This window comes from Centroberyx affinis, unplaced genomic scaffold (assembly GCF_046629955.1).
Source record: "Centroberyx affinis isolate AG114_WGS23_722 - 3 ecotype Tasmania unplaced genomic scaffold, CSIRO-AGI_Caff_v1 ptg000436l_1, whole genome shotgun sequence".
NCBI lineage: Eukaryota > Metazoa > Chordata > Actinopteri > Beryciformes > Berycidae > Centroberyx > Centroberyx affinis.
This window is the reverse complement of record NW_027279100.1, coordinates 283,616-298,525: the sequence shown is the minus strand read 5'-3', so window position 1 is coordinate 298,525 and position 14,910 is coordinate 283,616. Positions and strand designations below refer to the sequence as shown.

The 14,910-nt window shown below is 40.6% G+C and overlaps 2 protein-coding genes across 7 annotated transcripts in view; one reads left to right on the top strand and one right to left on the bottom strand.

Moving 5' to 3' along the window:
• The window catches only part of nphp3 (nephronophthisis 3), a 35,320-nt gene that overhangs the window by 7,808 nt on the left and 12,602 nt on the right, over window positions 1-14,910 (top strand). Inside the window, exons 24-38 of one of the 5 annotated variants that reach the window (XM_071516918.1) lie at window positions 59-299; window positions 383-508; window positions 661-776; window positions 916-1,080; window positions 7,557-7,656; window positions 8,378-8,503; window positions 9,376-9,537; window positions 9,627-9,791; window positions 9,874-10,015; window positions 10,562-10,683; window positions 10,998-11,104; window positions 12,609-12,720; window positions 12,973-13,050; window positions 13,356-13,494; window positions 13,950-14,057. In XM_071516918.1, coding sequence (XP_071373019.1) covers window positions 59-299; window positions 383-508; window positions 661-776; window positions 916-1,080; window positions 7,557-7,656; window positions 8,378-8,503; window positions 9,376-9,537; window positions 9,627-9,791; window positions 9,874-10,015; window positions 10,562-10,683; window positions 10,998-11,104; window positions 12,609-12,720; window positions 12,973-13,050; window positions 13,356-13,494; window positions 13,950-14,057 — 2,009 coding nt within the window. Of the gene's footprint in view, window positions 1-58; window positions 300-382; window positions 509-660; window positions 777-915; window positions 1,160-7,266; window positions 7,459-7,556; window positions 7,657-8,377; window positions 8,504-9,375; window positions 9,538-9,626; window positions 9,792-9,873; window positions 10,016-10,561; window positions 10,684-10,997; window positions 11,109-12,287; window positions 12,314-12,552; window positions 12,721-12,972; window positions 13,051-13,355; window positions 13,495-13,949; window positions 14,058-14,910 lie in introns of those variants that run through there. The other 4 variants (XM_071516922.1, XM_071516921.1, XM_071516920.1 and 1 more) reach the window with 4 other exon arrangements.
• Window positions 2,680-6,988, bottom strand: uba5 (ubiquitin-like modifier activating enzyme 5). Of its 2 annotated transcripts, none has more exons than XM_071516928.1 (12): window positions 6,698-6,988; window positions 6,479-6,524; window positions 6,162-6,251; window positions 5,576-5,685; window positions 5,396-5,482; window positions 5,226-5,310; window positions 5,033-5,137; window positions 4,808-4,935; window positions 4,545-4,680; window positions 4,135-4,213; window positions 3,530-3,640; window positions 2,680-3,371 (listed from the first exon to the last, which is right to left on the bottom strand). In XM_071516928.1, the coding sequence occupies exons 1-12, from the start codon at window positions 6,862-6,864 to the stop codon at window positions 3,301-3,303; spliced, it is 1,215 nt and encodes a 404-aa protein (XP_071373029.1). In that variant the 5' UTR covers window positions 6,865-6,988; the 3' UTR covers window positions 2,680-3,300. The 2 variants fall into 2 exon arrangements, with proteins under 2 accessions (XP_071373029.1, XP_071373028.1); XM_071516927.1 differs by having other exon boundaries at window positions 2,691-3,378; window positions 3,534-3,640; window positions 6,698-6,983.

Genomic DNA, 14,910 nt, shown 5'->3' with positions numbered 1-14,910 from the left:
TTCCACCTTGATCTGTCCACCCGTATTTCTAACGTCCCTCTCTCTCTGCTCTCTTCAGGGCAGCCAAGGTGTTCTTGACCCGCTCCCTGGAGATGCGTCAGCGCGTTCTGGGTCCAGATCATCCAGACTGCGCTCAGTCCCTCAACAACCTGGCCGCACTGCACACCGAGAGGAGGGAGTACGAGACGGCTGAGGACATGTACGAGAGGGCGCTGGACATCCGCAAGAAAGCCTTGTCCCCAGACCATCCCTCGCTGGCATACACACTCAAACACCTGGCCATGCTCTATAAACGCAGGGTGAGACACACCTGACTGTTGCTAATGAAACTTTAATATTCTCTCCACTGAACAGCTAGATTGAAGAAGTGTGTGTTGTGCAGGGGAGGCTGGAGAAGGCTGTGCCGCTGTATGAGCTGTCTCTGGAGATCAGGGAGAAAAGTTTTGGGCCCAAACACCCCAGTGTGGCTACAGCACTGGTCAATCTGGCTGTTATCTACTGCCAACTGGTGAGACTGGTCAACACACTTACTCTCTGACACTCTCTACGACTGTTTCCACATGTGATTAAGTTTATTTTATGGTTATTATGAACATGTGTAGCTGTTTGTCATATTCTGAACAACAGAGTTAACTGTGTATGTCTTTGTGTCTTTGGCAGAAGAAGCACAGTGATGCGTTGCCTCTTTATGAACGAGCACTGAAAGTGTATGAGGACAGTCTGGGGCGCTCACATCCACGAGTTGGAGAGACCCTAAAGAACCTGGCTGTGCTTAGGTAGGTGGAGGTGACTCACAGTGGAGTGACGTTTGACAAATAAACATTTAGGAAAATCATAGGGAAAGTGGTTTGTTTTGATGTCAGTTTTCTTACCTAGAATAATTATTTCTCCATCCTTTTTTCCTTTCCTAATTAGCTATGAAGAGGGTGACTTTGAGAAGGCAGCAGAGCTTTACAAGCGTGCCATGGAGATTAAGGAGGCGGAGCCATCGCTGGTGTGTGGGAACGCCCCCTCCCGCCACTCCTCCAGTGGGGACACATTCAGTGTGAGAGGACCCGCCCCCCTCCCACACGCCCCTAGGTGATTCTGTCCATCCATTAAATAGCCACAGAACAGTAAGGGTCTGTTTGACAGCTCTAACTAACATGGAGTACATAGATCAGCACGTTGATTTTGAACAGACCCCATGGTTTCGTCAAAAAGGGAATCATCATGATCATCACACTGCCTACTGATTCCTGGTAGTGGAGGTTTTGGGAGTTTGGTCAAATGTACTGTAACTGCCATTAGGATTATGAAGCGTGCAGTATTAGGCTAATCTGTGAAATGTATGTATTTGCCAAAAGTATTTATTGATAATTTCTATAGTATTAACATAATCATGTTAATTATGTTATCAGTGTAAGAAAATGTGAACTTAAGTCAAACCAGCCGTTTTAAGGGCCTGGAACTCAGGTTGAGTTTTTTTATTTTTATTTTTTTTATCCATACTCAAACAGTTCTTGCCTATTTCCATGCCTTGCAGGGTATAGTCAAAATAAACACCACCATAGATTCCTTATTAATGAAGGGTGCTGGTGGATCTGTACTGTGGTATGGATTTCCTGTCATGGAATCACTCCAGCCAAGAGCGTTAGGCAAATTCTAATGAATAAAATTTAAGAGTAACTAATGACAGTGGACACATTCATTACCTTCCAATATCCAGTGGAAAACATTAGTCTATGCACCCTTTAAACTTTTCTACTTTTTAATACCTTCAGGTCTGAAATGAAACCCATTAAATTAAGTTTTTCACTTTCATAGTAACCAGCAAAATCCAGGTAAAACAAATGGCTACTCATTTCTGACAGTGTATTAAATATGAAAAACTAAAGCACCTAGGTTTCTTGAGTGCACACACTCCTTAATTGTATTAGGATTTAACTAATCACATTCCAAAGCGTGCACAAAGCTTTTTTGCGTTCACCTGAAAATCACTTGAAGTGATTGTAATAAGAATAGTTAAAACCAGGATTTCACTTAAGGTGAAATTAGCATTAACTTTTCCCACTAGGAGATAAAGGATCATCTATGTCACACAGGGCAACCACTGGATAAAATCTTGCTGGTATGCTGATGAGAGCTGTCAGACCTCAGGCATTTCTACTGCAAAGTCTACATTCCTGAGGTTCAGAATGAATGTGATTTCTGAGAGCCGATTTGTCTCAAAATCAAGTGTGCATAATAAGGGTAAAAGAGGGTATGTCATTATAAATATAAAACGTTTACCCAGTAGTATTAAGCATGTATTCCCCAAACAAGGATTATGTATAGCTCCAGACATAAAGGCCAAAACCAAGATGAAACCTGTCCGGGGAAACATCTCCTCTGGTACTGATTTCACACTGTGTTTATGTTTATGCAAAACTAAATGATACACTCATTTATTCGTTAATGTAAAAAATGGATTTTACAGGATTTGCCAAAAACATGATAATGCCACATAATTGTGCTGGTTGAAGTACAATTAAGTAATCATTTACTATCTGACTGAATGTACATGAAGCCAAATGGGACACAACGTACCAAAACCTGTTGTTTTATTGCCAAACATACTGTATCATAAACTTAAGTGCATTTGTTTCACCATGTATTCAAGTAATTAAATCTGTAAGAAGCTGTACAGCACAAACAAATGCATAAAATATATCAGGAAGAGTGTATTCCGTCTTAATAAATACTTTATTGAAACAAAGTGAACAATGCTTGTCAGTATTGTTGCAGCAGATAGTTTCACAAAGCTGAGTGAATGACAGAGCAGATACATGATACATGCAAGGTCTGGAACCGCATCCACTTATCAAAACCCTAGAAAATACAGTGATACACATAAATGCACTATCAATAGTATTATTCAAGGCTTACAGACATTTCAGAAGAGACTGTTCCAATTCTTAGTGCCACACACCTTCCATATGGTATATGGGCAAAGTACTTTTTCATATTTTCAAACTGCAGTGTGTTGTCTAAAGTCATGCCATTGGCAGCACTTTTCATGCATTCCCTTCTTCAGCTGGCTGTCATGAAAGAATTAATTCTGGGTTGACGTTAATTGGTTAGAACTTGCTTTAACTTAACTCTTTGAGATATGCTCTCAATTGCTATGGAGCCTGTGTGAGGATGCTTGTTATCAAAGAAAGCATTGGAACAGACCGCTTATTCATTACAGCGTCTGTTGAGATTGGTGATGCATTACTGTACAACATGATGGAGATGCCCCTCTATCTGAAATGCAGACATGTGTCTTCAGAGTCCTGCCTACATCTTCCTCATCTGAGCCATCAACTCCTCTAGACTCTGTTCAGACTCCTCCACAGACTCTCCTTCTGCTGGATCCTGAATCAGACAGAAGAAAATAATTTTAACCAAACCAATAATAAAGTGTGGTTGAAAAAGGCCTCTTGGCAGCTAAAAAAGGCAAAAAGTCTTCATTGTAAGTGTCAAAACATATGCTGATTTTTCATTTCTAATCTTATGTAGGGAATACTGACCTTGTCTGGAATGGTGTAAGCCACGGTGATGCCCTCTGGGAGGTCAGGGACGGGGCCCGAGGCCGCCTGTAGCTCCTGATCACTCACCTCTGATACTAGCTCAATACCTGCACAGACACAGACAATTAGTGTTAATACACATACAAAGCAATTTAATCGGTAGGGCTGAAGGATTTTGAAAAAATATCTAATTGCGATTATTTTGACTGATATTGCAATTGCGATATGATTTGCGATATTAGAGGGAATGATAATTTTTACATCATTATTCTCATTTTCATTGAAAAACGTATTAAAATGATTATGGTGTGATTTTTGCAGGGATCTGTACCAAACAAAGATGTTTTCTTAAGTCTGTAGAATATGATGTGTAGGCCACGACATCTCTGTAGCACAACAATATTTAATTTAAAATGATATTTTGACACACATTTCGCTTTTAACAAATATTGCGCCTCCTGCGATTTGAAAATTGCAGTAGGCCATATTGCGATTTCAATAAAATTTTGATTAATTGTTCAGACCTAGTAATCGGTGTTACACTGAAGGAGTCATATCAACCATGTTACAGATCTGAAACTGTAAGCTGAGATAGTCTCACCCCAGTCATTGTCCTCATGTACGACAACCTCCTCTTCTACCTCTACAACTTCCTCCTTGGGCCGCTCTGCTTCTCTCCTCTGAAGAGAAAAAGTGAAGCACACAGACAGCCAGAATTAGTTCCTGAAGAAAGAGAACATGTGAATGTACAGTACAAAACGCTGAATGCTTGGCTTCTTTCCCAACAACTTTGTATAGATAATACATTAATGTTGTTCTAACATTATAACAGTAACAGTATGTTGTAATGTTATTCCTAGTGACTGTCACCATATACCGTGAGAACCTGTATTGCACTGAGCTGGGCTTTCAGATGAATGGACATGCTATGTTCCATCACTTCAAAACAAATGGTTCCTCTATTATGTGGCCATTTTATACACACACACACACACACACACACACACACACCTTGTACTCCTCCTGTTGTCTCCTGCAGTGGCGGTCATCACACTGCGGGTTGGCTTTCATAGCCATGGTGGGGAAGAAGTCCTGCATAGCGTTGTAGCCAAGATAATAACTGACGGTACCAAACTTTAACAGATACCTGTAAGACAAAACATTTAATCAATGATTTTAACTTAACACATTTACTTAATGCAAACTGTAAAACTTTACGCATCGAGATTTGTTGTTGTCAGGCCTCTCATTAGCTATAAATGACCAGATCTTACTTCAGGACATTTTGCACCAGGATGCCTGCGACCACACCCATTGTTGTTGGTAAGCTGGCAGCACACACTCCCTCCCTCTTCAGGGTCTTCTCATCAATGTTGGCTGCCACCACCAGAGGAGGAGCACACTGTCACAAAGGTATGATTATTAGTCGACTGCACTAATGAAGCACAACCATGTAAAAGGTAAACAGACTATGTTCTTTGTGTGTATTGTGGACGTACAGCGAAGCAGGCCGTCTCTCCAGGGATGATGAGCTGGATGTGTCCTGATACAGCGTTCTCACTCACACCAGACTCCATCCAGATCTGACCGAGCTCATTACAGGCCTGAGAGAGACACATTTTAGTGAATAACGTGTACAAAATATGTATCACAGAATGTAAGCTCTGTGTTGTCTGAAAGTGAAGCACTGACGGTATTGATAGCCATCCTGGCCTCAAAGTTGTCCACACAGCTCAGGACCAAATCCACTGACTTCCCCTCCTCCAGCCCTCCATGACTGAGAACACACAGAATAAACTGTCATGAAGGCCTGTGCTACTGAGAGGATGGAGGAATAGAAAGTGGAAGGTGGGAATGCCTACCTGATACGCTCCATGAAATGTGTGAAGTTATCCATTGTGGTGATGTTGTAGTTATGTGTCTCAAATGACACATCTGGGTTGATGTTTCTGTTGGGCAAATTGACGAACAGGTAAGCAAGAAGAAACCATATATCTCTATTTTGGGGGGAAAACCAGTGGTAAATTCCATCGACAGTGTACCTGAGTGTGTGTTCTGCTGCTTCCACTTTACTGAGGCCTGCCTGGTGAGGCTGGAAGAACAGCCGGTTCATATTGGCCAGCTCCACTTTATCATAGTCAAAGAGCAGCAACTGTGAGGGCACAAGCACAGATGTGGTTGGGTAAGGGTAAACATAGGCAAAGTGCTTGCTGTATTTACAAGATGAGGAGCTATACGGGAAATGTGGAAGCAGGGCTGCAACTAACGATTATTTTCATTGTCGATTATTTTCTTGATTAATCGATTAGTTGTTTGGTCTATAAAATGTCAGAAAATAGTGAAAAATGTCGATCAGTGTTTCCCAAAGCCCAAGATGACGTCCTCAAATGTCTTGTTTTGTCCACAACCCAAAAGATATTCAGTTTACTGTCATAGAGGAGTAAAGAAACCAGAAAATATTCACATTTAAGAAGCTGGAATCAGAGAATTTTGACTTAATTTTCTTAAAAAATTACTCAAACCGATTAATCGATTATCAAAATAGTTGGCGATTAATTTAATAGTTGACAACTAATCGATTAATCATTGCAGCTCTATGTGGAAGAAATAATTTTAAGTTTGTATTACCTTACCAATGCCACATCTTGTGAGCATTTCAGCTGTCACACTGCCCACTCCCCCAACTCCAACCACAGCTACTGTGTATGTCCGGATTTTCTGTTAACACATTTGAGGGAGATCAGTGACCAGTGATCAGTGATCAACTTTTACAAAAATAACTAGGGCAGTCAATTAATATATTTTAGTGGGAAACAAATATACCAGCAAAACGCTATGTCCCTTATAGGAATATTATGGTGATTTTTGTTAGGGATGAGCAACAACAAACTGAAAGAAAAACAGCACACACAAAAAAAAATCAAAACAACCCTGATCTGTCATACCTCATAATCATCCACGATGCCCATTCTCTTCAAAGCCATGAGACGACTGCAATGGAAACACAATATTGGTTAGCTTGTGGTTTATGAAATATGACCATATGGGATGTGTGACTAACATCTGACTAATGTAACGTTAGGCGTAGCCTCTCAACCCCTCTCCACTACAACAAGCACCACAAAACACAGCAAAATTCAGGAAAAAATAACACGAGAAGTCACCTGTACGGGTTGGAATCGACAACCTCGGCGCTCATTTTGTCAATTTTGGGTCTGTGAAGTGCCTGGTTGTTGTCAGCATCCTCCACGGCACACCGCCTTTGCTTACACTTTATCAGTTCATTTTCCAGCTCTCTCACTCGCAGCTTCAGCTCTTCCACTGTCGCCATTGTTATCACGAACACCGCCCCTAAATAAAAATCCAACAGTGTGAACGAAATAAACGATCAGAAACGAAATAACGAAGGAATGAGACGACTGAATCAGTGCGCAAAGTACACGTCTGCACAACTCAAATCAGCTGTCATTCTGCGCTCCTGTAAACAATGTCCGTGGAGAAACCGAGTGCAAACGGTACAAACGTTCCTACATGAAATGTTTCTTCTCCGTCTTCTTCTTTAGTTCTGAGGCTGTCGACATCCAACTGGAAGGTGTATTACCGCCTACACGAAATGCATTTCGAGCACATGAGAGCTGACCATGGATGTATTAAACTTAGGCGCTGACTGACTGATGGACCTAACGGTTTAAGGAAGTCACTGGGCGTGTGTGCAGCGTTGAATGGTCCGACCACTCTCTCCACACTGCTGAAGTTTGGCTCAGTAATGCACCTAGAAATTATTAATCCAGTCTGACTGAGATATGGAAGAGCTAACAACTCCCGTACGGGAACAGCACAAGTTCAACGTTGGCAAACTTCAAAGATACCTGGCTGGCAAGTCACGGGTGTCAAATAATGACACACTCACTGTCAGACAATACAGGTGAGGCAGTGCTGCTGGCTTGTTTCACTACTTCCTATTTAAAGAGCAAGCTAATTTTTAACTGCTAACACGCTAATTGCTTCCTGTTGTCTTTCCAGCACTGGCCAGTCCAACCCCACCTTTCTAATCCAAACAGCCTCACAGAGCTATGTTCTCAGAAAGAAACCCCCAGGTATGCTGCTACCAGGGGCTCACAAGGTAAGGCTTGCATGGTTTTAATAGTTAATCACCTTTTACCATTATAACTTGGTGACACCACTGTTTTGTGTTGCCCTGCCTACTGCCCAGCAGGGGGAGAACCTTCATTTGGCTCAGGTGCCTGATAATCGATTAACAGAAAATTAACTGATTATAATTTTGATAATCGTTTTAAAACGTTTAGTCATTTATCAAATAAAAATACCAAACATTTGCTGGTTACAGCTTCACAAAAACTAAAATTTGCTTGCTTTTCTCCGTTAAATAATGTTATAAAATTAATGGGTTTTTTTTTAGTGCTGGTCAGACTAAGTAACTCGCAATATAGCTTGTGGTGGGCATTTGTCATTATTTTTTACATTTTCTAGACTAAATGATTTCTCATTTAATTGAAAAAATAATCTATAGATTATTCAATAATGAAAATAATCATTAGTTGAAGCCCTAATAATCACCAAGTCAAAAAGGAGCTATCAGCTTGTTTTGCACATGAAGGCCATATCTGACAGAAATACTCCTCGGATATATTCAGCTGATAATATCAGTGATGTTTCAGCACAGAATGGTTGGTATTATCCAGTATCCCAAAAAGAAAAATCCAAGGTACACTCCCTTATGTCCAAAAATTAAAAAAAAGCCTTATCAATGTAGCTAATGCATGGCAAGAATTAAAAAAAACTTGACTGACGTGATTGGTCGATATGTGTGACTGTGTGTTCAGGTGGACAGGGAGTATCTGGTGCAGAAGGCCTTGTTCTCTGCTGGCTTCCCTGTGCCTCAGCCCCTCTTGCATTGCACTGATGCCACGGTCATCGGAACAGAGTTCTATCTGATGGAGCATGTAAACGTAAGTTTGTGCAGCCAAGACCGAAATTCACCAAGTCCCAAGTCCCTGTATCTAATGTTATGTGCCCCCAAACATCCAAATTCACTTATATCGACTACATTTAGACTGTTGACTTACAAGATATTATCATTTGGTGAGTGTAATAAATTATTAGATCTAGGTCACCAAATACACACAGCATAGAGGGAACACTGGTACTGCATGGTCTCCTCATGTTTATGTTATGTTGTTTAGAGCTGCAACGATTAATGGATTAGTTGTCAACTATTAAATTAATCTCCAAATATTTTGATAATCGATTAATCGGTTTGAGTAATTTTTTAAGAAAAATAAGTCAAAATTCTCTGATTCCAGCTTCTTAAATGTGAATATTTTCTGGTTTCTTTACTCCTCTATGACAGTAAACTGAATATATTTGGGTTGTGGACAAAATAAGACATTTGAGGACGTCATCTTGGGCTTTGGGAAACACTGATCGACATTTTTCACCATTTTCTGACATTTTATAGACCAAACAACTAATCGATTAATCGAGAAAATAATCGACAGATGAATCGACAATGAAAATAATCATTAGTTGCAGCCCTAATGTTGTTTATGTTAAGATATGGCTTCCAAATATATTTCTGGTAGTTTTGCTTGACATTTACTTTCCATTGTAATAATAAAACTACAGGATGAAATTTAGACTCACTTAGGCACTGACTCACTTTGGCTTGATATAACCAATTGACATCTAGGCTTGTCAGTTTGCCAACGCTCATTTAGTATCAAACATATAGGCTAACACTCATTTAGCATCATAGGCGTAACTGAGACTCCAGTTCCACTTTTTAATAAGGTGCTGTTCTGTGCCTCTCCCTACTGAGCAGGGCCGTATATTCAGGGATATTCGTCTCCCAGGAGTGAGTGCAGCTGAGCGAACCGCTCTATATGTGGCTGCAGTGGAGGCGTTGGCTCGATTACACTCACTGGACCTGGGGTCGCTGAACCTTGAAGGGTATGGGAGAGGACCGGGCTACTGCAAGAGACAGGTGAGATGACAAACATTTCACATATTGAACCAATGCCCCTTTATGTGTCTCGGGTGTAACATTCAGAAGTGTTTTTTCTGCCCTCGAAGGTGTCCACCTGGACGAAGCAGTACAGGGCAGCAGCACACAGAGACATTCCCGCCATGAATGAGCTCTCCGGTTGGCTGATGGACAATCTGCCAGCCAACGATAATGAGGTCACGCTTGTCCACGGAGATTTCCGAGTGGACAACATGATATTCCATCCAACAGAGGTAGGATTTCTCCAACACTGTTTCCTTACCAGTCCGCTGCATGTGACTGTAGATCTTTACAGTGTGTGCTTGTTGTTCCTAGGCTCGTGTGATAGCAGTGTTGGACTGGGAGCTGTCCACCACTGGGCAGCCCTTGGCAGAGCTGGCCTACTTCCTCATGCCTCACTACTGGCCCCAAAGCTTCAGCGTGATCGGCACAATGGGCAGCTTGAAAGGAATAGAAGGTGATGTAGACACACAATATTTTCTAACATCTTTGAATAAAAGGATAAACTATGATACATCTCAGTGTAATGTTATACTCTACCAGTCAAATGTTTGGACTCACCACATTTGTCTTTATTTTTACTGTTTTTCACATTTTAGAATAATAGTAAAGAAATCAAAACTATGAAATAACACAAATTGAATTATGCAGTGACCAAAAAAGTGGTAAACAAATCAAAACTATCTTATATTTTAGATTGTGTAAAGTAGCCGCCTTTCCTTTCCTTTGGAAAGAAATTCATACATAGGCATCAACTTAGCTATTTATATTTGTTTAAAAAACAAATTTCAAGCATTTAAGCAGAAGCCTTTAGATCAAAATGGCTTTAAGATAACGAAAAACATAGTACATTCAATCAGGTATGTCCAAACTTTTGACTGGAAGTGTAGTTTTATGGCAACAGACATAATTGGATACATGGATAGACTAACAGTATCACTTATGATTGTTGTTGTTCCTTCAGTATCTCCTTGTCTCCCCGATGTTGTTCCTCTATGAACAGGTATCCCAACTGTGGAAGACCAGATCTCCATTTACTGCCGCTGCCGGGGGATACCATCCTCTTTGCCGCAGCTGAATTTCTACCTGGCCCTGTCTTTCTTCAAGATAGCAGGGATTGCCCAGGTTTGTCTCTCTGTTATACACACAAGTTCAAGTTCACTTTTATTCTTATTTGTCCTTTGTAGCTATAAATACATTGGAATTTAAGCGCACAAAGCTGGTAATAGATGAAAGGAGGAAAACATCTTACATACAATATCAGACACATAATAAACCAACAAAGCTGTTCACATGGTTGAGAAATTGCAAATGTGCGATATTGCTGACTTATTAAAGAATCCTAATGGTTTTGTACTGTCTCCCTAATTACAAAGGAGATACATTCATGCCCAAATACCAAAATATAATTTCATTTTTCACTCTGTTTAATTTATCAGGGGGTCTATGCACGCCACCTACTGGGCAATGCCAGTGCACCTAATGCAGCTCAGTTTGGCCAGTGTGTGGAGCCCTTGGCTAAGGTTGCCTTGCAGCTTGCACAGAGGTTGGTTTCCCTTGCAGTGATGACAACTTGATTCACTGTCTGGGCCCATTATATAATCCATACTAGATTACATTTATGAACCTTTAATGATCACCGTGGGGAAACAAGGAGGAACAAAGGAGTGCTTCTGCCACTGGTCATTAATGGCCAAGAGGTGGAGCAGGTGGGCAGTTTTAAGATCCTGGAACAATAATGTGATCTGAAATGGGAGGCTAACTTTATCAGCGTTATCAAGAAAACACACCACCAGACTTTTATTTTTAAGACAATTAAGGAGGTTTGGAGTGTCGAGAGAGGGGATGCTTCAGTTTTACATAGTTGTGAAACAGTAAATCATCGGCACTCAACTCCCCTCTCTCTCTCCCGCAGAGATCCACCAGACCTGAATTAAGCGAAAAAGACTGAAAAACTTTACATGACCCCAAACACCCAGCCAAGAAGAAGAAATATTAAAACCAGCCTCACAGGCGCTTTACTACATGAGACATGAGTCTGTGCAGTAGAGTTAGTTTCTTCCAATGTACCTGACACGTTTTTAATTTTAAAATTTCTATTGTTTTAATTTTCAAGCTCCTTATGCACTTAAGTGTCTGCACTTTTCTATGTTGTAGGATATCAAGGGAGGGGTATAATTTTTATTTTATGTTACCTGTTATGTCTTTTGTGTATTTTGTTCTGTGAGGCAAATTCTGAACAACCGCAAAGTGATGTGGCAATACAGTATTGAACCTGAAATTCTAGTACAATGGTTTGGCAGTTAGTTGTTAAAGCTGCAATGGATAAGTAAGATTTTTCTTGTCCCATAACACAAAGTGACGTTTGAGTGGGTTGTTCATCAATACCAATGACTCAACGATTACTTCATTTCTGGCATTCAGAACTGACTGTATGACCCGTTTTGGAACAAAAACTCCCAGGCTATTGGGATTTCAAGACACTCCCAACCCCAACACACAAACACACACACACACACAATAGTATTTTCAGCTGCTCAGTGACGGAGGATGGTGCTACAAGTGAGCAACCAGCATCACAAGACATTTAGTTAGTAGCCAACAAAGCAAATAACAAAGTATTATTATTACTGCATTTTGCATGGTGATATATTACCTCTTCACTAGACATTTCTGTTGGATCTCTCCTCTAATTATGCAAAGGTAACTATTATTTGTGTGAATTACAGGCCTTCACAAGCTGTGCCAGAGACCTGTTGAGGTTGATAGAGGTTGATAAAAGACATAGATTGTGTATTGCCCCTTTATTATTAAAATTAATCTTAACAATACACATTAATGCACTCATATCACAGTTGATGGTATATAATATCAGAGTTAACACTGGCCACGAACACAGGCATCAGTAGAATTATGTTCAAATCCAGAGTAAATGACAACATGTTGATTCCACCTGCTTGCTCCCTCCAGCACCAGCTGGAATCTGGCATCCAGCTGCCGCTTCCCATTTCCCTCGTGTCTTTACAGCTTTACAACCTGTGTCTTCCCAGGTCGCTCCCAGGCCCAGCAGATGACCCCCTGTTTCTCCAGACAGCCAAAGGCCAGGCTGTTCTGCTGCAGGTCAAAGACTTCATGAGACAATATGTGCTTCCTGCACAGGAGGTCAGTTCCCAAGTCAAGAATAGAAGAGATCTTTATTTGACATTCAGGATTAATTCATTCAAAATAGACAAAATAGTTTTTAGTAGAAAAGTTTACGTTAATACATCATAAAGTTGGAGAAATATTTCTAACAAGTGCCCAGTGTGATGGAAGGAATGCAGAAGTGAGAGTACAGTCAAAATGAAACTGATTAATATTTACAAATCTATGACCTCTGTTACCAAATCACTGCCTGAAACTTATTTTTTCCAGATAGTTGCAGCGTATTACTCCAAACATGCTCACTCCCCACAGCGGTGGCACACTCCCCAAGTGATAGAAGATCTGAAGGTAAGGAGTGGCGTGGAATGTGTAGACTGCACCATTTGTCAGTAGGGTTTATATATACAGTATGTCAAACAATATACAAAATCATAAAATAAGCAGTCACATTGAAGAAAAAACAAAGTACAATTTCCTATATAATCACGCCCATAGGCATCATTTCAATATCAAACTAGCAGGTTCATGGGCCAATTTAAATCTCAACTGAACAATGCAGTCTGCCACACAGTACAATGTGTGTGTGTGCATGCATATACAGTATGTATGTATGTATGTATGTGTATATTCACATGTGTATATCTGTGTGTCAGGTGAAGGCCAGGGAGGCAGGGCTGTGGAACCTGTTCCTCCCTGCAGTCAGCGGTCTAAGTCAGCTGGACTACGCCTACATCGCAGAGGAAACCGGACACTGCATCTTTGCCCCTGAAGTCTTCAACTGCCAGGCTCCTGGTAAAACCACCCAGTCTCAAAATCCTAATGGCAGCTGGTGTTGAGGCCTTGGAGATATTATGAGTTAATCTGTCAGTGATATAACACAAGCTTGCTATGCAATATATTTGTGTATAATGTCTTTCAGATTCTCTCAGATTTGTTGTCGGGTGAAAACCAAAATGTCAACAAAAACAGCCTTGTTTTTGGCTTCTGAACCATGCAATTTTGAGTGTATTCATTAGATTTTGAAAAGGTTTCATAAACCCAGGGGTTGTAAATGTTCTCATCCTATAGAGGAGCATGTAATCCATCAATTCAATATAAAACACAAAAATTGCCAAAATAGTTATGAGGTTTTCACCAATAAGTTAAATCAGTATGATAAAAGTCCTGGAGATAATGTAGTTTCCTAAATATAGAGAGTAACAGATTGGTAGCCCGTCTGTAGTGTGATGTCAGCTGTTTCACCACAGATACAGGAAACATGGAGGTGCTCCATATGTTTGGCAGTGAGGAGCAGAAGAGAAAATGGCTGGAGCCGCTGCTCCGAGGAGAGATCCGCTCCTGCTTCTGCATGACAGGTAGTTCATGACCTCGTCCTGCTGCAGTCTGTCATCCATCACTTCACATTTTTTAATATGTCCATCATGTCCCAATAGGTCAGTGTGCTTCACAATTAACATATCTGTTATCTCTAGAGCCAATAGTGATATTAGTAGTGAAAGCAAATAATTGACTGTGTGTGGCATTTATGGAGCATTTTGGAACATTGATTTATGTACATAGTTGCTAGGTAATGTTAGAGTTCATCTATAACAATATTTATAGTGGTTTTCTCCCCAATGTGCCGGAGATGGTTGTGGTTGGTTACCTGAGGCAGCAACAAACTGTGCGAGACTTCTCTGAATCTTGTCTGAAAATCTACATACCAACAGCAAACACCAGTCCACTATGAGTAATTTCTCCCTGTTTGGATCTCTCTCTGTTTCCCCCACTACATGGAAACAGTGGTGTGCTGTTGCCAGAGGTGATTATAGTGGGTGTGAACTTCCCCATACTTTTAGTAAACACAGATGGTGGTTAGTAGTGTTTCGGGATGTATTTTGTCAGAAGTTTAGTGGAAGTGTTGCACTGGTAGACCAGGAATAGAGCCTCCATCTTCTACTGATAAACAATGTCCACCTCTGACTTTGTTAAGAGCATTCTGCTGTACAGGAACAAGAGTGGGATGAAAACATGTGAAAACACTGTTCTGTCCTCGATTTGAGCTGAATTTAATAAAGGACAAAAAACAAAACAAAGGCAGGGGGCTGGAGAAATGTTTCCATGTCAAATTGACCTTATTGCCTGTTAATTGGTATTAAATACACTTATTTTGTGAGATTTAAGTAAGAACATGGTAGAGACGCCATTCTGTTTTCCAGTAGATATATG